The sequence below is a fragment of the Sphaeramia orbicularis genome, chromosome 3 (assembly GCF_902148855.1).
Source record: "Sphaeramia orbicularis chromosome 3, fSphaOr1.1, whole genome shotgun sequence".
Taxonomy (NCBI): Eukaryota; Metazoa; Chordata; class Actinopteri; order Kurtiformes; family Apogonidae; genus Sphaeramia; species Sphaeramia orbicularis.
The window spans coordinates 50923212-50945345 of record NC_043959.1 but is presented as its reverse complement, the minus strand read 5'-3'; the positions used below and the strand labels follow the sequence as shown (position 1 = coordinate 50945345).

Genomic DNA, 22134 nt, shown 5'->3' with positions numbered 1-22134 from the left:
CAGTCACAGTGAAGTCTTTTCATGATCCAAAAATGAAAACAATTAGCTTGTAATAATTTGTCGCTGATGACACTTTAGATATTCAGTGTCCTCTGGGCTTACGTAAGGCACTGCCAATATCACATAACCCTGAACCACAAAAAAAAAACAAAAAAAAAAACCAAAGTGTGCAAGCCTTAAACTTGCCAATAATTTCAGTTTAATGAATGAACATGACTAATGTGCAAGACACAGATGGGAGAGGACACACAGAAACAGACACGCACAAGTGAAATGAAAACTAAAGGGTGAGAGTGGAGGGAAGGTGGCCGTAGGGTCTTCTTTTTGCTCTGTTTATTACACACCGCCTTTTTCTTGATTTTGGCAGCCTTCTGTACCCTCTGGCAGGCAGGTAGGTAGGTAGGTAGGCAGGCGATGGGACGGGACAAGGTCAGCGGATACAGGAGCACAACAAACAGGAGGAAGAGGAGGAGGAAATAAAGAAGGTAAATAAAACAAGGTAAGACAGTAAAGTCCCAAACCAAACGGCAGGTGTGCTACCGCTGCTCTCGGGAAAAGAGAATGAGAGGATGTAAAAGAGAAGGTGTGTGTGGCTGAATATGAGCGTGTGTGTGTGTGTATGCATGTGTGTATGAGTGTGTGGAGATAGCGGTTGCACAGCCGTGTTGGTTATCAGATGCAAATCAAAACAGCAATTACAGAGAGAAATAATTGCTTTTTCTCATTTTTAAACACAGTAAACCAAAAAGCGTGCAAACATAAACTGATACTGTTTTTACAGTGCTGACATCTCCATGAAGCTGAATTAGTTGGGGTTGTAGAAAACTCCAAGACGGTCTTTGTATCTTCTTATCAGTTTGACATTTGATGTGGTGGCTCTGGGGTCGGAGCGTTCAACAGCAGTGACAGATGGGAAAGCCTTACAACCAAAGGAGACTTTTCTGCTGTGATTCAGGTTGTATTTATAGGCCATCCACATCTCCACCTTCCATGTTCATGTCACAGCCTAAACGCTATTACCAGGGAAGACACGTTGGAAAACAATCAACAGCATTCACAGATGCAGGATGGGATGAAGCCCAGAGCAGGGATTTAAGCTGTGTATTCAGGATATGCTCCCTGGCCTGTACAAAAAAGAATAAATAAAAGATCCAGCCACTGTATACAGAATTAAACAAGAAAGCAGTTTTAATGTGTTAACATGTTTGATAAATTAACAAGAGTTTCTGGTCCTAATACGGATTTAATGACGGCACGGTGGCATAGTGGTTAGCACTTCCACTTCATAGCAAGAATGTTCTGAGGACCTCCAGAGTTTCCCACTGGTTAATTCTCCTGTCGGTGCTAATGAAGATCTACACTTGGTCCCTGAGCATCTTCAATGGTAGTTCCCTGCTCCTAATGTGTGCTAAGGGCTAATGCTAATGCTAAGTAGGCCTACTGTGTGTGTAATAGACAGTGTTGGGAAAATTACTTTTAAAAAGTAATTAGTTATAGTTACTGATTACTTTCCCAAAAAAGTAACTGAATTAGTCACAGAATTACTCCTTCATAAATGTAATTAGTTACCAGGGAAAGTAATTATTGCGTTACTTTTTCGAAAAACCTTCAACTGATTTTTGAGCGTGTTTCACGGGTCAGTTGCGTAGAGTCGAACAGCAGACAGGTGCGTCATACCATGACTGTGGTGAGGCTGGGGTCCACCAGGGCCCAGCTGGGGTCCACCAGGGCCCTGCTTTTCCACCACATAAGTGCATATCTGCATTTATAGGAAGAAGACGCTCCTCCAGTTAATCCCACATCTCCACTTTTTTCAGTCATTCCTCCTGGATACAGCTGTCTCCAGTCCAGTCAGTCGGACTCACTGATAACTCCTCCCCTAAATTAGCTGTGCATGTAGCTGTGTTCAAGTGAATGGGGTGTGCTACGGACAACTCAAACTCAGACATGTCATTAGTCGTTCAGGTGAAGGCAGCGTGGACAACTCAGACTCATGGACACACAGGTGAAGCATGAAGGCAGTGTGGGTAATTTGAATATAAGAACGGCTCGTAAACGAACGGCTCGCAACGAATCAGTTCTTATCATTCACTGAAAAGAGCCATTCAAAAGACTCGACTCGTCTGCGAACGTCACACCTCTTGTGCCTGGCTGAGCGAGCCAGGACAGATAACAGCTGTTAGATATCAGTCCATAGTAACGCGCTACATTTCACTGCCGGTAATGGTAACGGCATTGTAACGCTTCAAATAGTAACCAATTAGACTACCTGTTACTGGAAAATTTTTAACGCCATTATTCCCAACAATGGTAATAGAATGGGGGAAAATGTGGAGACTGAGTTTCCAATTTAACATTTTAACTTTTATAGGGTTTCTAGTTATTGCATTACTGGGAAAAAGTAATATTTTGTGTGTTTTACAGCAGTATGTTACAGTGTGGGGAAGCCAACCCTGCACACAGACCCATCTTTAGTCAGTGTTCTAGTCACAAAGTATTTAAACACAAACACACAATCAAGTTGTTTCTTAATATAGTTAAACCATTCAGCCGACCTGACAGTGAGGAGACGATGCAGGACTGAGTCAAGTACTCAAACTACAAGAAAACCTATATTTGGAAAGACTGAATTGTTATGGAGTTTTTGTAAAATAAGTGAATTTTTCAGGAACCTGTATTTTTCTTCAGTATAATTTTCTCAGTCTCTACATTTTAACAGAGGTTATAACTGTACCCTCTATTCTTTTCATTTTTAAAACAGACACATCGCTTTGTTTTTTCTGCATTCACCAGGGGTTAGCCATTATTTTATTATTTACATCATAGTGCATGTTTCCAACATCAAGTCCATTTCTATCTAACAACTATTGGTGCAACAATCTGCTTGTGAAATGTGACATCATGGTCCTATAAAACTCATTTCTGGGTCCAAACAGTCAGTAACCAAAAGACCCTATATACTGATTTGCTTAAACTTCTCTCCTAAATGGTGTGATTATTAAAGTTAAGAAGGGGCTACATTCATTTATTTAAGTCAAATACAGTGTGATTTTCCATCATCTAGATTTTAAGCGTCTCAGCAAGTGGATGTCCGTCAGTCCTGGTCTCATATAGCCTGTCCGTCCATGGGAGTGGATCTCTCCTTCATTGTGGTTCTCCCTGAGATTTCTCTGTTTCAAACTGGGTTTTTTGGAGTTTTTTCTTGCCAAGAAGGAGGGGCTGAGGAGGAAGCCCAGGACATCGATCTGTTTGCTTCTCCAACTGTTTACTAACTGATTAGTTGACTGTTTGTTCATTTTCATTGTATTTTTTTTTAATCAAGTCAACAATTTCTGTAAAGGCTGTAAGGTGACTTTGTTGTAATATTGGACTCTATAAATACAACTGAATTGAATTGAATTGAATTGAATTGAAGTGTCAAAAAATCTGATTTCAGCATTTGGTCCATTTAGAGCAGTGCATCACTTCGTTTTGTGTTTGGGTGAATATTGCTATAAATCATCACTTTATTTACCTTCTCCTGGACTGGTAGCACAGATAAAGGGCTGACAAATGAAACACAAAGTGTGGAAATGTGAAAATTCTATATCAGGGTAATCCATAAAGATCTATGTTGGTAGATGCAGGAGAATCAACATCAATTAAATAACGCTCTTTTGTTAACCAACACCAAATTTAATTTTTTGCTCCTCAAATTAAGGCTTGTAATTTCAGTTTCATCCACTTCCTCTGCTCTTTATCTTCATGTTGAGTGATACAATGACAACTTAGGGACACAGCCCTGCAGCAGATTGAATACAGAGGACTGAACTGAAGTGAACCTGGAATTAAGAAGTGACATAACATTTTAACAACATCTTGCTTTACAGAGCTTGCAAAAATTGTGTGGAAATAAACCAATAATGTCAAAGGGATAGACTAAATCAAAGAAAAAAAAATCTGGCATCCATTTAAATGTAAGTTATTTAAGTTAACACATTAATTCTGAGTACATTTCATAGCCTGTACTTTTGTACTTTAATCTGAGGATGTTGAACGCATCCATCTACGGGAGTTTGTTTTTTCAAGTGTCTATACTTCTACCTGAGAATAGGCTGTGCTCTAGAATGAATTGGGAGATTTTAAAGGGGAGTCCATCTGCACTGAAAATAATAATGTGCTTGAGAGTTGATAGTTTCTTGGTGCAATTTAGCAAGAATTCCATAATTGCTTTTCAGTACATCGTAATTCAAGTGGTCTGAGAGGAAATTACACTTTTAGCCATTTTTGTTGACTCGTTATTCATGTTGTAGAAAATTGAAGAAACTGCCTTGTGGTGCTGACTTAGGCCAATCACGGGTATTTCCAAACGGATAGAGGGTTAAATACATTACTGATCACTGCTCAGATTCAGTCATAACTCGACTGCTCTATTCCATGGCTCTACTCAGAAGCCTCTCTTGGTCTTTGTTTTTTCCACTGTGGTGTGAAACAGTATCAGGTTATATTTAGTCCTCTGATTTGGACTTAGAGGAAAGAGCTGCAGAAGAAAGGTGTGCATTTTATGGCTCTTGCAGCTTTAATACAATACAGGGTGAGTCAGAAAAAACGCTCTTTCCATTTAAAGAAATTGTACTGCTAAAACGGAAACACTGATTTTTCTTTTGACCATACACTTATATTGATGTGGTTATTGAACATGTCTGGTGATGTAGTCATAGATTTATTGCACTGCATAAGAGAGAGAAGGTCCATTGTTTATTGGGCACTGAAATACCTGCCAACACAATGTATGCCACAGTGAACAAACTTGAAATTGACAACAATTACAGGAGTCGGGGCTTTGCTTTCACACTCAGGACATAGGCCTACATGACAGTGCCCAGGGAGTTTTCATCATGGCAAGACCACAGCGATTGCAGGTATTATTTCCTCATCGCGTTGTCTGTTTGGGTCAGGAGAGAGAGTGGCCACCTAGATCCCTGGACTTGACCCCCCTTGATTTTTTCTTGTGGGGGTATCTTAAAAACCGTGTGTATCAGACTGTTCCACAAACTCTTCAGGAACTCCGAAATCGCATCACAGCTGAAATCCAAGCCCTACGACAAACACGAATGGCGAGAAGAGCTGTGTTAGAGATGCGACAACGAGCACAGATTTGCATCAATCTGAATGGTAGCCAGGTTGAAGGTCGTGCCGGACGACTTCGTTGAGACAAAACATTTTGATGGCGAGTAAACATGCTGTAATGGTTGACAATTTCAATTTCATTCACGGTGGCATAAACTGTGTTGGCAGATATTTCAGTGCACAATAAACAATGGACATTCCCTCTGTTATGCTATGCCATAAATCAATGATTCAATCGCCAGACATGCTCAATAACCACATCAATATGACTGTATAATCAAAAGAAAAATAAGCATTTCCATTTCAGTGGTACAATTTCTTTAAATGAAAAGAGCGTTTTTTCTGACTCACCCTGTATAATTAGCTTTAACCCTCTAACGTGCCAGGATCACTCTGTTTTTATCAGTATTTTTGTTATTTTATGATGTAGAAAAACAATTGAAATACTTCTGTGAAAGGGAGAATCTTAATTTTCTATTACACCATCATGGGAATTACAGGCAGAGTTAGAGCATCAGGTTTTCGTACTTTTGTCAATGAATTGCACTCTGGAATCACTAAGGTCCTCCCTGTTATAGTTTTAGCTGCAGAGGTTTGCTGCATAGCTTGAAAAAAGCAAACAAATGAATATCCATTATGTAAACATTATAAATATTGTGTGTTTAGTAAATATATGTAATATACCATAATGCTCTTTCTCATTTGCACACATCTAATATAATATGAAGTGATTATTCAGCCTCATTTATCTCACATTTGAGACATTTGATGAAAAAGGAACGGCAGACAAACATTTATGCTAATTTTAGACATGTTTTCTACACTTACCTGTTATTTTATTCATATATTCCACTACTTTTGTGAAGCTAAGAATTTGGTCAAACAACTTCACACACCAAAGCAATTTGTCCACTTGAGTGAAGGTTTTTATTAAAACCCTTGTGTGGTGGATATTGTGTTATTTGTAAGTACCTTACAAAGGTAAATTTAAGAATATATGTAATAAAAACCTAGAAAATACCCTTAGACCTCATGGGGTTAATGTATTAAACACAGAAGCAGGTGAGTGCCTATGAACTACACTTGGGGCGGCTGTGGCTCAGTTGGTAGAGCGTGTCGTCCAATGACCAAAGGGTTGGCAGTTTGAATCCTGGCTCCAACTGTCGAAGTGTCCTTGGGCAAGACACTGAACCCTAAATTGCTCCCAGTAGGGCCAGGCAGCACTTTGCATGGCAGCAGCCGCCCACTGGTGTATGAGTGTGTGTGTGTGAATGTGAGGAATTGTAAAGCGCTTTGGGCATCATGAAAGTATAGAAAATGAGCTATATAAGTTCAGTCCATTTACTTCAGAAGTGATTTTGGAAGGAAATTAAGTAGTTTAATATACATACATTACTTTAGCATCCAAAACTTGACGCTGTGCCCCACTGCACTTAATATGATAATGATGAGAGTAGATTATGTTGCACTAGCACACAGCCAAAATCAACTCTTCCAAGTCAGGTTCAAGAAAAGCTACTGCAACTCTCTCCATTTGCCATCAACTAGCGGATATTATTTTGACCACAGTCTGTGATCTTGACCCTCATCACATTTCCGGGTGTGAGATTGGCCGTCTGCCACTGCACTGCTGATCTTTAACCACTAAGTCTGTACAAGCAAAAAGAGCAGAGACAAAAGGCCACAGGGAAAACTCCTCTGGGGGGGGGTTTATTTTGTTAAGTTTTCCCCCTTCATGATCAGCTCTAGACTGACATCTAAGGCTTTCAGCAACATCTACTGCTCTGCTGAGGGGGAGCGGAGCTAGAGAACAAACTGAGGGGAACACAGACTGAGGGATGAAGCTGCATAAATATTAAATCAAACAGAGTGAACATCATGCCAAAAAGATCTACATAAATAATCTTTACAGGCTTGCTCCAGTTTACCTGGTGTAAGTCTAAGTGCATTCCTTTGCTTGTGTTAGATCTGGAGCTGCTCTACACTGTATGTGTGCGTGAGCCTGAGTGCAGTCATTTCAATGTCAAAGATTAAATGTCAGTTGCTGTACTGCCATTCATTTGTCCACGAGGGACAAATCAACTAGATAATGGACGGCCTCTTGTTCAATGGACCTGTTCCAAGTAGGAGAGAGTACTCGGAGGTGATAGCTAACTGTTGCCATGGTTTCATCTTGACAAGATTTTTATTTATTTTTTCTGGAGAAAGCAACTGTGCGTAATAGAGGGTGACTGAGAGAAGGATCGAATACAGACTGGATATAGATGTGAGATGATGCCAGCAGATGTCCTCATTGTGGTGAAGAGAGCTTTTAGACTAAAACCAGCCAGCACGCTAAAGGACTTCATTTTCTCTGACATCCTTCTCCTCTGAATGCCCTTAATTGATGCATGACCCTTCAGAATGGAGCTATTAGACGTCTGGGTTTGTATTTTTTTTTTTTACTACAAAATTAAATTTCCTAAATGAGATTTTATGCAGAACTGAGATGCTTTAGTCTGCAAGGCTGCATGTTTATGACTTTGACAAAGCGTTATATCAAACTTAAAACTTGATCACAAAGGCCTCAGTGACAGTTAGGGCTGTGACATATGACCATACATAGTAGGTTTATGACAGGAAAACATCTGTCTTTTCATATTAAGCTCTATTATCAGTTTGTTGTGTCACTCTTTAGTCATCACTATTGCTTCGTCAGCTTGACGATACATTGCATTATTTCACTACATGTGGATACAGGCAGGTAATCTGCATGAAGGGAATGCAAACATACATGACGAGAGTGAACATGACACAGAACGGGGTAATTCAGACCAGGAGACAGACCCTGACCAGCTCATACCTAACAGACTACTTCTGCTGAACTGACAGGATTTGTGTATAAAAAGTCTCACAGAACTAGAAAACAATATTTTACAGATTAGGTTGCAGGCATCTACTGATCCCCATGGCTGACTCAAACATCACTTACCTCTTTCACCACCTTCACAAACATCATGTCAAACACTGTCTACGGATGAGAGCCACTGCAGTCAAGCTCTCAAAACAAACCCCAGACTCAGATATTGCAACACGCTTTTTCCCGCGGCACCCAATATGGCAAAGAACCACTAAGATGGATTTTCTACATTAAGATTTTATGCTGTATTTTGTTGTATGTGTGATTAAAAATTTTCACAATGTCATTAAAAATAAAAATAGAATTAAAGTACATTTTGCTTGTTAAGGATATAATTCAAAGAGTAATAATAAATATGCCTTTAAGTCTTTATTCATTGAATTTACAGAAAATGTGCAATATTGTATGTGTTGTAATCAGGGTACGAAGTTTTGGTTCATATCACACATTTATGGCTAGGTAATGTGCTTATCTCTTTTTCATGCTTATTTAAATAAATGTGACTTGAATAAACACAGAATGGACTGCTGTTTATTTTTTATGTCATTTGGCTGTTTGCTGACACCATTCACTTCAACATGATCATGAACCCTGACCTAATGCCTCAAATCCCGACACATCTTCTCTAGGAGTTTCTGTCTGTCTTTCTTTAATGTTTTGCTCTCGATCCAATCACATTAACATATTGCTGTCTCATTTCTCTACAGCGTCATGTAACCGCTACCTAGGAAATAATTTAACCTTTTTATGGATGAATTGTTAATAAAATTGTGGTATTTTTGACATAAAACATATCCAGTTGGATTTCTTCAACATCTTATTTCGTTAGCATAACACCCTGCGATACATTGTAGTGGATTCCACAAATCAACAGTTTAATATCTAATGGTATTAGCTTTTTAAGTATAAATACATCCATAAAGCTCTTTCCACAAAGAGTATACATCGCTGATTGAAGAAAACGCATCATTTCAGTATAAAATGCATCTATTCACTGTGGTGAAGGCCATGACGTCACTCACTGAAACAAAATGACAAAACCTGAAGGACTAAACTAAACAAACTATTTTCTAAACTACAGATTATTAGTGAATTTCTTTATAACTATGTGTCTTGAATTCTTTCAACAATATAGCTGGACAAGACTTTATTCATCCCACAGTGGCGACATCCAAGTGTCACAGCAGGATTTACACTAAAATAAATGTAACAAATATTAGAAAACACAATGGGATGACAATTAAAAGTTGAAGTCATTACTGGAAAAAATGTAGCTTTATTTAAAGACTGAATAACTGTCCACTGCAGTAATATCATTCATGAAAGGGTTAATATTCAGACACATACGATCATGTTTGAGTAGGTGATGAAAGTATATGATGTCTGATCAGCAACTGTGAGAAACATTAGGATCATTGTGTGTTTTCCTGTGGAGATGACTCCACTCGATGTGCTTCCATCACGTGTAATTACATTGCAGAATGAATCTTCATGTACAGGTGGGAAACTGAAAGTCTACCTTAAATGCTTGTTTGTTGTAAATGTGGACACAAGCACTTAACAGTGATTACCAAAGCAATTAGTCTAATCCAGAGGAATATGAGTAGAGCTCGTGTATGATGCATCGGTTCCATCCGCAGTATTTTTCAAAAACTGCACTGGAACAACATCATCCTGGTAATATTAGTACACAGCAGGGAGCGAGTGTCAGCGGGGGAAATTTAAGGTCTGCATGCCAGTAGTCCCATTATCCAGCTGCGTCCACCACATACCCTGTGGCTCAATCTGGCCAAGTTCTTTATTCACCCTAAAAGACCATTCATGCCCAATATAGGACTATAATGCTTAACTGCAGACACAAACAACAATAATGCACATGAAAATTATATTAGGAACAATCTGGACTGGACCTAAACTAAAAACACCTCATGATAACTATTAAGTAAAAAAAAATATGAAACAATAAAGCAACATGCTGATATACTTTAGCTGGGCTTCATCTGTTTCCTACAGTGTGTTTAAAAAGCCTTTTAATCCAGTTGCTTATGTTTTTCTTTATATATACAACAATTGTTTAAGAAACATATTCAGGCACTTTATGGCTAATATACAGTATTAGCTCTGTTAAGCTGCTGAATGTGTTTTCCATAGGGATTCTTCATATTTTGATGGAGTCTTACCAATGCACCATATGCAAAAACATCATTATTGTAAAAATATGTTGGTGACTGAGCTGCTGTTCTATAAAATACTGTTCAGAGCCAGCAGCTAACCGGCAGCTGTGATCGGATGCTGCCTCTGGGGTGTGAACAAAAACGTCACAACAACAACAACAACAACATCTTTAAAAGCCTTGACAGAACATAGAGTCTCTAAAGAATCCCAAAGAGCCCGATTTAGATGTACAAATGCAAATGTGCTCTGCTTATTGACATGAAGTACTGGCATGAATCTGACCGCTGGATATGTTTGCTCCGAAAAAAGCCAACAGCATGTGTGAGTCAGAGTTGCTTAGTGTGTTTTTTGAGTACCTTGACCCTGCTGACAGCTTCCTGGGCCTGCATCATCCGTATGTTCTTGGAGGGGTTCCTCTCAGACAGCAGCTGAGTGGAGCCAAGGTAGTTAGCAGCAAAGATAATTCCATCAATCAGATCTTCTGGCTCGCAGGGTCCGGGGACTGGGCCAGGGAGAGACAGAGAGGATGGTGATTAACAGCAAGACACAGGGATGGACAGAGCGCATTTGGAGTGAAGGGGTCGGTGTGCGGTGAAAAGGAGGCTGTAATCACTGCAGTCAGTATGCTATGTGGAGAAACAGCCAAACACTGTGACTCTGGAGATGCAGAGATGGTGATAAGACGCTGGGTGGGACCGAGCAGTGAGATGGCCGGTGGCTGTGGGCTAATGGAGGTGCAGTGCTGGTGGGAGGCAGGGTTGAAATTAGTCTGCGTCTGTGATATGTAGATGTGGACTCGCAGACACCCACCAAGGGACACAATGCACTGTCATGATCTGAAGAGGCAGACAGGCAGCTAAGCCCCTCACATATTATTAGGCTAAGCATCTGCCCAGAAGCAAAGATAGAGTGCTGGAAATATTCAGGCTTGATGTGGTTCACCCTGAAAGCCAACCTTGGAGCCGTTCCATGCAATTATAATATTTTGATTTGATCACCAAACAGGTGTGGAGGCAGATTAACTCACCATCGACAAAGCTGGGGAAGGCTGCAACCTTCTTTGTTGGCTGGAAAACAAAAACAGGGTATGTCAGATGAACTGTTAAATGGCTTTCCAATTAACTAAGCATATCTCTACAACCTCAAATAAACAAATCAAAACCTTTAGTTTTTTTTGTGTTTGGGAGGACAGACTGCGGACAGCACTGGACTCACACAGAGAATGTCAAAGCAGCAAGTAGCAGTGCCCTCTGAAGCTAACAATTTACCTTAGAAGCAGTAAAAGAAAGGGGAGTGAACATACCTTCCATACTACTACATGTATTTGATACGAGAGAGTTCATTTTGTTGCTTTTTGGAATAAGTGTGCCTACATTTTGTGACCTTGCTGAATGCACTGATGGTTTTCAGCTGCCTTTACAATAAATCTGACATAAATAAAATAAGTAAACCTTGAATGTAATATTTTTTCACTTTATTTTTTAAAATTTTCTATTCTACTGCGTTAACACCACCATCCCTTTCCTTGGCAGGTCTATTTGAGTGCAGAGATGCAAAACAAATACCATCATCACCTGGTGTAAAAGACCGATCACGCATAATCGCTCTGACATTTACCAAATCACGTATGGCCTTGAGAACAGCTAAACAGCTGGCAGATAAATATTGTAAATTCAAAAGGAACTCCCTTGCTTTATTTGAGTGCTACTTGTCCATTTCCACATCCCCATTTCTTTGGAAGTGAAAAGATAAAAGTAGGAAGATAGATGCACAGAAGAGGGTTGAATTGTTTAAAGGTTGATGCTGAGATTCACTTATCTCACTGTAACATTCACATTTTCAGACCTGCTCAAAAACCATACTCATTCCAAGGACAGGGAAGTGTGGGTGGAGCCCGGATAGCAAACATCCACAGCAGACATCTCCGTGAAAAATTGCTCTCATAAAACCACAAGCAGACACGCCACTCAATTACCAGAACACTATCACGCCGTAAGCAGAGGACATGGGCTGAGATTGTAATTACACAATTACTCATGTACTCAGACACACATGTAAGCACATTGACACACATATAAACAACAACCGTTATCCATCCAAAGTGCAAAAAAAAAAAAAAAAAGTGACCTTACAACAAATCTACAGGAGGACACGACAACCAAATATAACACCTTCTTACCTCTGGTACATTGTTGTTCTCCAGGGGAACGTTGAGGTCGGAGCGCTGCTGTTTTCTGGGTTGCTCTGCACCATTGCTCACCTGGCGGGTCAACACGAAAAAACAGGTGCAAAAAAAAAAAAAAATAGAACAGAATAGATTGGAATAAGAGAAAAAATGGAGGTGTCAGGTTAAATACGCAAAAGATATCTCTTTTTGTTTTCGTTGCAGGTTGGTTGGATGGGCAGCAGAGGACAAATCTGGAGGAGAACTCATGTGTTCACAGAGAGGAGGTATAACAGGAGCCGCTAGGTCAGCTAAAGAGGAGGTTTGAGAATGTGTCTGAGTCATGAAAACACTCAGGATTTATAATAAATAGGATTCAATGCCAGGGTTTTGGTATCAGATGTATTAAAGGAGTGATGTTTTGCTTTTTTAAATGGACTTATGCATTTTAAAACATTTCCCTGTGGTCTACATAAACTGTAAATGCTATGCATGGGTCGGAATTCTTCATTAATTAAACTCCACAGGTCCATCTTTAACCCTATTTTTTCAGTAGTAGTCATAGTAATTTATTCGGTCGTTAATTACTTTAAACAACAAACAAAAAACAACATATCCATTATTCCATATACAATGCGACCGAAAGGGTTTAGGCTGAAGTAAAGACTTATTTTGCCTAACCTTATTTACAATTAACACAATGTTTCCACAAGAACAAACAACGACTAAATAAATAATTTTTTTTTTTTTTTTTCAATGTAATCATTGCTAAATTTACAAAAGAGAATACATATTTAATTTTAATTCAGGTAAATCATGTCCTTATCTCAACTACCAATATTGATCCCAGTCTTTTAAACAAGTATTTTCTTAAGTCAATCCTGAGCTCTATATTTCTGAATAATAGGTGATTTGTACATCTTATTAAAAGTTTTAATTGTTTTAGACTCTTTTAATCGATCTTCCAGGCCATTCCAAATTGCCAAGTAATGACATCAGAAAGGTCGTTTTAAGCGCTGGCCCTTTAAATGCACATGAGCCACTTCACGCCCCACCCCCTCCAGGTTGGGTTGTTGAGTGTGTTGCTCTGTCCTGATCAACCAACAACTGAACATTTTAGGAAATCGGCTCGAAGTTTGAACATATTTTCAGTTTGGACTACAACCGCTGCTGCTGACAAACAATTATGGCGTACTACTCGGAGAAACGTTCGTCGGAAGTCTCGACCTTATATGTGCAAATGTTGGGATGTAACTAGTTATAGACGTAACTAATTAAGCAGGAATTAAAACAGGTTGTAGAAATCCACTCGATTTTTGCCAGAATGAATATAAGAATAGCTTTGCAGCACCTGGAGGGTTGAAATTCAAACTTTATCAACTATTAGGGTCCAAATACACAAATAAATGCACCAAAGACTAATAAAAGTGGGTTTAGCTAAATATGACCCCTTTAAATTACAAATAAAGCAAACTGTGAAAGGGATTAGCTTATAGAGACACAAAAGCTCTGGTACATGGCTACTTTCTGTCTTACTCATCCTTCAACTAGCTGCTTCTTCGGCCTCATCTCTCATCATCACATACACAGGCCTATACATCACAGCCCAGCATGTAACCACACCGAGGGAGGATTACATTTATTCGGCTTTGATATCCATCTTGAAATCCAATTGTATTACTGAGTGAAATGAAGTCCTCCTGCCAATAAAACCTCCTGCTTAATAACGGGGAGTGAAAAAGTGAAATTCAGAGAAGTCGTGCCGTTATGCATCTGGAACTGAAATTAATTACTACAGACGTGACATTAGCGGGCTCTGCTGCGAAGTGAGAGCCAAATGTAAAGTCCTGATCAGTATTCATAGTCTTCATCAACTCACTTGTGCAAACAACCATTAAATTAATGAGATTCGTGTTGTTGTTTGGTGGGATGGAATACTAAAGCTTGATGTTCTACAAAACTAAATCCATGTACACAATCCCAAGTGTATCCCATCAAACCTCTCGCACATGCCTTCATCTGCAATAAGGGGAGGCATATGTAGTATTTTATCATTAAATCAGCACCGCTTCCGTTTGAATCCATCAGCGTAATTACCACAGGGAGACGACCACAGAGACAACTGTGAGCATCGGTTAATGTGTTCACGAGTACACAACAGGACACATTTAGATTTGTTTACCCTCCTCTAATGGCTCATCCCACGGAGCTGAAGTTGGTGTTAAAACTTTGAAATAAGTGGGTCCTTGTGGATAAAATAACCTTAAAAAGAAAAAGTCATGAACTGTAGGTTTATATACAGGGTGGGGAAGCAAAATGTACAATGAACATTTAGTTGTTTTTTCTCAGCAGGCACTACATCAATTGTTTTGAAATCAAACATATATTGATGTCATAATCATACCTAACACTATTATCCATACCTTTTCAGAAACTTTTGCCCATATGAGTAATCAGGAAAGCAAACGTCAAAGAGTGTGTGATTTGCTGAATGCACTCGTCACACCAAAGGAGATTTCAAAAATAGTTGGAGTGTCCATAAAGACTGTTTATAATGGAAAGAAGAGAATGACTATGAGCAAAACTATTACGAGAAAGTCTGGAAGATACTATTAAAGAAGAATGGGAGAAGTTGTCACCCGAATATTTGAGGAACACTTGCGCACGTTTCAGAAAGCGTGTGAAGGCAGTTACTGAGAAAGAAGGAGGACACATAGAATAAAAACATTTTCTATTATGTAAATTTTCTTGTGGCAAATAAATTCTCATGACTTTCAATGAACTAATTGGTCATACACTGTCTTTCAATCCCTGCCTCAAAATATTGTAAATTTTGCTTCCCCACCCTGTATAGCTTTGGGAAAAAAAAGAGACCACTGCAAAATTATCACTTTCTCTGATTTTACCATTTATAGGTATGTATTTCAGTAAAATGAATATTTTGTTTTATTCCCTAAACTACCGACAACATCTCTCCTTCAAATTCCAAATAAAAATATTGTTATTTAGAGCATGTATTTGCAGAACATGACACATGGTCAAAATAACAAAAAGATGCAGTGTTTTCAGACCTCAAATAATGCAAAGAAAACCAGTTCATATTCATTTCTAAACAACACAATACTAATGTTGTAACTTGGGAGAAGTTCAGACATCAATATTTGGTGGAATAACCCTGATTTTCAGTGACAGCTTTCACGTGTCTTGGCTCTCCGCCATTACTGTTGGATGACTTTATGCAGCTCCTGGCAGAGAAATTCCAGAAGCTCAGACATGTTCCATGGCCTGTGACCATCCATGTTCCTCCAGAAGTTTTCAAAGTGGGTTCAGGTCTGGAGATTGGGCTGGACATGACAGGGTCTTCATCTGGTGGTCTGTCATCCACACCTTTATTGACCTAGCTGAGGCCAGGAGCATTGTCCTGATAGAAAAACCAGTCCTCAGAGTTTGGGAACATTGTCAGAGCAGAAGTCCAGTAGTTTTCAAAAGTTATTTTTGGATTCCAATTACTTTTGTGGTATGAATAGCACTGTTTTTACCTATCGTAAGAAGATAGTGATGGACACAGTAGGGGTTTTTATACTTGCCCTTCTTAAATAAGACATGGATCAGGTGTTTATTCAGTAGAATAAGGTGTGCTTGTGTTGGAATTCAACAGACAGGAATGGAATGGAATCGAATGGCTGTCATACATACAAACATGCTGATTTCAGAGGAAAATGCAGTGGTCTGTGAATTTTTTCCAGAGCTGTACATTATGGAGGTAATAATGGTGAATTTGGTCGACCGAAATCTGTGAGTAAATGTGTGCAAATCTGTCATGTTTAATTCAAGCTTTCAAGATTCATTTAAGGATTATGTTAAAGTGCTGCACAGAGAGCCGTCATCTGGATGACAAAATGACCAAATAATCTCTGTGGGTCATGTAAATCTGCACTGTACAGTCCATAGTTTTACAATCTAATCCAGTTATACCATGTGACCCAGTTCTCTACAACAAATGAGACTCACACACACACACACACACACACACGCACACACACACATACATACACACGGTGGAGCAGGTGTGTGTCAACATGCTGCCCACGGGAGACTCGCTGTGCTCTCCTTTTACCATCTGACTTTTAGAAGATGGGGTAGCACAGCACAGTGTGTGTTTGAGTTTATGAATGTGTCAGTACAGGGTGTGTGCGCCTTGATCCATGTCTGCGAAGGGGGATTGGGGAGGGGCAGGGCTTCAGCTCGCCTCTGGATAACACTGAGTAACATGTCACCTGTGACTCATCGGCAGCTCTCCACAACAAATGTCCTCTAAATCACATTCGGTGCCAGGGGTCTCTGCCATGGAGCATTAACAGTACATCTTGTGATCGTATTAGCATTGTTGATGGGTTGTTGCTCTTAGTTTCGCTTCCTCCTCGCTACAGTGGGCAGTAAATGAGAGAATGTGCACTTCAGTATCGTACCAGTAAAACACTGCACGACAATGGGGCTGTTTACATCAGTTAGATAAACAAGACAAAGCAGAACTGTTCACTGTTGCTTTACATAAAAGAGCAACGAGACATGAAAATGCCATTACCACTACTTATATAATTCAAGTATAGTGTAGAAAAACAATGAATAACACATCCAACTGATGCTGTGTTGTACTAGTAGATGAAATGTAATGCTGATCTATAGTTATTATTGCGGAGCCACATATAAATGTAGGCCATAGAGTGTAACAGAAATATAACTAAGTGTGAGACTAATGTAGACTAGAAATAGAATAATTGATTACTTTTTCTATTGAATATGCAGAAAAAAGACCTCTCTGTTGGCAGAATGTGGCTCCAATGTTGGCTGAAGCTCATATTAAGTGTCTCACCTGGAATTACTGAGTTTCACGCTGTTGAAAATCTGCCCTGTGATGCAGATTTCAGTTAATCTCAGTTATTTTCCGACTGGTATGGGGGATTAAATAAGACTGACAGCTGATTCTACTGCTCTACATCATGCCCTGATGTGGAAGTTTGAAAATTTGGCTTAAATTTTCTATAACTGTGAAACATATCAGGTCATCTAAATTTATAATTATGCTTTTGATTTGGATAAACTGGAAGGAACAGCAGAATGAAGGTGTGTACTTTCAGATTCTGGTGTTTATTTCCCCTGATTTTGGCTCCAGCTTTAATTACTTAGGCTTTGATTTTCAGTGTTGTCTATTTGTTTATTTCTTTGGGTACTCACTGAACTGACGTCAATGTCCACTGCAACAGTTTTCCACTCTTTAAAGTCAAAGAATTCATTTGCATTTGTGTCTTTTTTTTTCTTTCATGTTACATTGGCTCCTTATTATCTCAAGCCTTTCCACAGTCTGTCTGCCACTACGGTAAACTTTCAACTTTCCAACCCTCTAAGCTCAAAAACCTATTTTTTTTTCTACACCTAGACTCACTTTGTGAAAATAGGTCACATACATGAATAATATTATGTTAAAAATAGGTTCCTGCTCTCTCTAAAACATCAGGGCATCAGGCCATTTAACAAACATTATTCAAACATGAATAACTGAGTATAAACTATAGTACCTAGGTTGAAGGTTCAAGGTGTCTTTATTATTCCCAAAGGGCCATTTGTTTTGCAGCCAGCAGAACAGTCAGCAGGTGGACAACAGACAAAAACAAATACAATAAATACAACAATACAGGTATAAATAATTAAAGAGTGTCATTAACCAGCCGGATAGCAGATGGAATAAATGATTTTTTGAACCTATTGGTTCTGCACAGTGGTTGGCTCTATCTACGACCTGATGGAAGCAATCTGAATTCATCGGATAATGGATGACTCCAGCTTTTTCATAGCCTTTTTCAGGGGCCTGCTGTTGTACAGGGCAAGAAGATCATTGAGGGGAATGCCGGCTGCCATTCACTCTGCTGTTTTTCCTCCATCCGTCATCACTCAGTCACTTCATGTTCTTTCACATCTTCATCCAACAAATCTTTCTCTGTCTATTTCAGTCTACGTCACTTTAGTGCAAATTCTCACAATTCCCTGAAGATGATCTCTCTAGTACCTATATTGTATTAAAGGGGTCATATTTTGCTAAACCCACTTTTATTAGTCTTTGGTACTTTTATTTGTGTATTTGGACCCTAATAGTTCAAAAAGTTTGAATTTGAACCCTCCAGGTGCTGCAAAGATATCTTTATATTCATTTTGGCAAAAACTGAGTGGATTTCTACAACCTGTTTCAATTCCTGCTTAATTTGTTACATCTATAATTAGTTGCGTCAGGACGTTTGCCCATATAAGGTCGAGACTTCCAACGAACATTTCTCTGAGTATGACATAATTGCTTATCAGCAGCAGCACTTGTAGTCCATACTGAAAATATGTCCAAAGTTCGAGACGATTACCTAAAATGTTCAGTTGTTGGTTGAACAGGACAAAGCAGCACAGCCAACAACCTGGAGGGGGTGGGACGTGAAGTGGCTCATTTGCATTTCAAGGGCCAGCGCTCAAAATGACCTTTCTGGTGTCATTACTCAGAAATAGGGTTGAAGATGGACCTGTGGAGTTGAATTAATGAAGAATTCAGACCCAAGCAGAGCATTTACAGATTATGTAGACCACAGGGAAATGTTTTAAAATGCATAATTCCATTTTTTAAAAAAAAAGCTAAATGTCGCTCCTTTAAAAGAATACAAGGCAACACACAAGGGTGGCACTTTTAGTTTTGTTTTTTTTTTTCAGTTCTGGATATGAAGGTGTTTGTAGGGTCTACAGTTATGGCTAATCCTAAACACATTGTTTTGGTGCCTAAATTTTGAAAAAAAAAAAAAAAAAAAAGGTTTCACTTTCTCTACACACAACTGTGAGGAAATTCATAAATAACTAATATTAAACCTTTGAATGTTTTACAGAAAAGAGCAATACAACTCAAAAATAAGGCAAATATGAGAGATTAACTGATCTAAAAAAAAAAAAAAATCGATCATGGTCTGAGCCAGAAATAGACTATTACCTGAAAACTACTGAAGCTCAATGAACTGCAAAAGTCCATTATTGTTCAATTATTATTCAATTTAAAGAACTCCCAAAGTAATATATGTGTTAAAATGATTTACTGTATTGCAGTATATATTGAATTTTTTTTTTTTTTTTCTGTGAAGTGAAGAATGGGGTATAAAAAATGGACAGTCATCTCTAATTATGTTACATTATTCTATAAAAGCAGGTAATTCAATAGTATGTTTTGTTTTTGTTCTGGAGTATGGATTACAGTGTATTATTTCTGTTCAAGAATTGATTATGGAAAATATACACTGAAATGAGCACCATAAACTAGAATCAAAGTCTGTGGAGAATATCGGGGATTTTTCTTTAACCCTTTCATGCATACTGGTCACTACAGCGGACAGTTATTCTACAGCTGTTCTCTTGTATATTCATGGGTTTTGTTGTTTTAGTTCCATATCAGCCAACACAGTGGACACTTATGCATCATCCCATACACTGCAATTCACACCATTACTTCAACTTTGCTGTTCTTGATAAACCTGATCTGGAGTAACATGTTTTAGTGTAAATCAGTTGTTATTTGTTTGACAAAAAGTTGTTTTTGTTTTTTTTTTTTTGCATTATATCTCCATGACGTGAGTTATAACTAGCATTAGAATATGTTAAAATGTGAGAAAACATCAGATTAGCAGCATTAAAATGTTTTTATTTCATTGTTTTCATCTCACTTTCTGATATTGGACTTATGTTTCTTTACTTCAAAAATTAAATGCATGGACATTTTCGTATTTCCATGAGGAAAAAAAACTTGATCGGAATTTTTTTTCATTCTTAAGGGGGAATAAAAACACTCAATAAAAAAAATCTTGACTAATAATAATAATTTGTGCATGAAAGAGTTAAGTGAAAAAAGTGGATGAAGTAAAACAATAGTGACTTATCAAAACCAGCTCACCTGCTCCTGCGCCCATCTCTGCCTGTCCTCGGGGGAGCGTGGGTGTGCCTTGATGCCCCTCTGGAGGTCAGGGTTGTTGTGGTGCATGGAGGGCAGGTTAAGGGACTTGGGTCTGCTGTCGTGGCGGTGGTGAGGTGGAGGGTAGGGGGTCGGGTCGGGCTTGGTATGAGCGTAGTCACCCGGCACAGGGTCAGGCGCCAGTTCCTCTGGGCTTTGGTCAGTGCCGCTGCTCAGACTGCCCATGCTCATACTCATTTTGATTTCAGCAACTATTTGGTCAATGTCCTCCTCCGCCTCCTCCCCCGTCTCCCCCTCCACCACCAGCACCTTACGCCCACGGTACGGAGACACTCGCACCGAGTTCCCATTGTCCTCAGGGGCGTAGTAGTCTCCAGTGTAGGCCCTCCCGTGTCTCTCCTCCTCCTCTCCTTCTTCGTCTTCATCCTCATTGGGGCAGTACTCCTCGCTCTCCGCCTCCTCGTCCTCCTCTTCGGCTCCGTCGGCCCGTCGGCTGTGGAGGCCTTCTTGTGGGGGGGGTTGGTGGTGGTGATGGTGGTGGTGGTGGTGGTCCAGGATGGGTTCTGGCCGTCCGTTGTATATCTGTTCATCGGGGTCTTGCTCCACCACCTCACAGCGAACCTCCCCCTCTCCCTCCACCCACTCCTCCACCCTGTGCCTCTCCCTCCCCACCCACTGTTCCTGCCTGACCTGGCCCTCCTCCCTCCACTCCTCCCTCACTTCTTCATCCCCTTCTCTCCACTCTTCCCTTACCTCCTCCTCTTCCTCTTCCCTCCACTCCTCCCTCACAGCTCCTTCTCCCTCCTCGTCCTCCACCCATTCCTCCTCTTGGGGCTCCACTTCCCCCTCTCCCTCCTCCACCCATTCCTCCCCGGCCTCCTGGCATTCATCAGTGTGAGTTCCTCCAGATTGCATGGTGCCAGCGCAGTCCCCTTGGTTGTGGCTGTGGTTACAGTCTCCTTGGCTGCTGCAGTCCATACCTTCCAGGTAACTGTCATCCTCTGGGCAGTAACGGATGTAGTAAGTCACACCCTCATCCTCCTCCGCAAGTCCTGCAGCATTTGTGTTCAAAAACAAAAACATTCATTTGCACGAGTGACAAGGATTAACAATCAGTCTCCACTTGGAAAAAATCGGCTTGAAACTTTCAGAGAATTATCGAATACATTCATGTTAGATCTTAGTGATGTCTTGTTAAAACAAACACTGGGTGCATGTTTTCCAATATTATCCCATGGGATTTCAATCATGCTGTCAAGGATAATATACTTAATCTTTTATGTGAGGCTTACTAAGTGACAGCCTTGCTCGAATTAATAAAAATATGAATGAGGGTGCTTTGTAGCAACATTTATTGTTCAATTTTCCATCTTTAAAAGCTTTCTTCCTGATATTTCTCTAATATAATCTGCCAAAATGCCTAAATAATGCAACACTTCTATCAAATGAATCTGAATACCTGTATGAAATGCAATGTAGCCTCTGTTTTCTTTATTCCCCACACACACATGACCCTATATGAGTCATCCCACATGGCGTATATGTGTTAATCAAAAACCCCAAATCCGACTCATAAATGACCAACTTCAGCCTGTTTTTACACGAAGGCTGATGCTACAGGTCCACATTATCAGCCATGGTGGTGATAGACTGTCAGACTGGCTTTTTCCATTTTGTCTGCTCTTCTGCTCTGTGGCAGATGTTCTGTCTGTGCAGGACAATAGAGACAGCATCCAATGTCCAAAAATGTGCACTGATATTTATCCGCCCTCGTGACCCATAAATAAAGTCCCGGGTACAGGT

General features: G+C 39.7%; 1 protein-coding gene across 1 annotated transcript in view; it reads right to left on the bottom strand.

Moving 5' to 3' along the window:
- The window catches only part of apba2b (amyloid beta (A4) precursor protein-binding, family A, member 2b), a 94004-nt gene that overhangs the window by 12294 nt on the left and 59576 nt on the right, over window positions 1–22134 (bottom strand). Inside the window, exons 4-8 of the mRNA XM_030124033.1 lie at window positions 20314–21383; window positions 12363–12443; window positions 11211–11250; window positions 10540–10685; window positions 345–380 (exon numbers count right to left, since the gene is read on the bottom strand). Of these exons, the coding sequence (XP_029979893.1) occupies window positions 345–380; window positions 10540–10685; window positions 11211–11250; window positions 12363–12443; window positions 20314–21383 (1373 nt within the window). The remainder of the gene's footprint in view (window positions 1–344; window positions 381–10539; window positions 10686–11210; window positions 11251–12362; window positions 12444–20313; window positions 21384–22134) is intronic.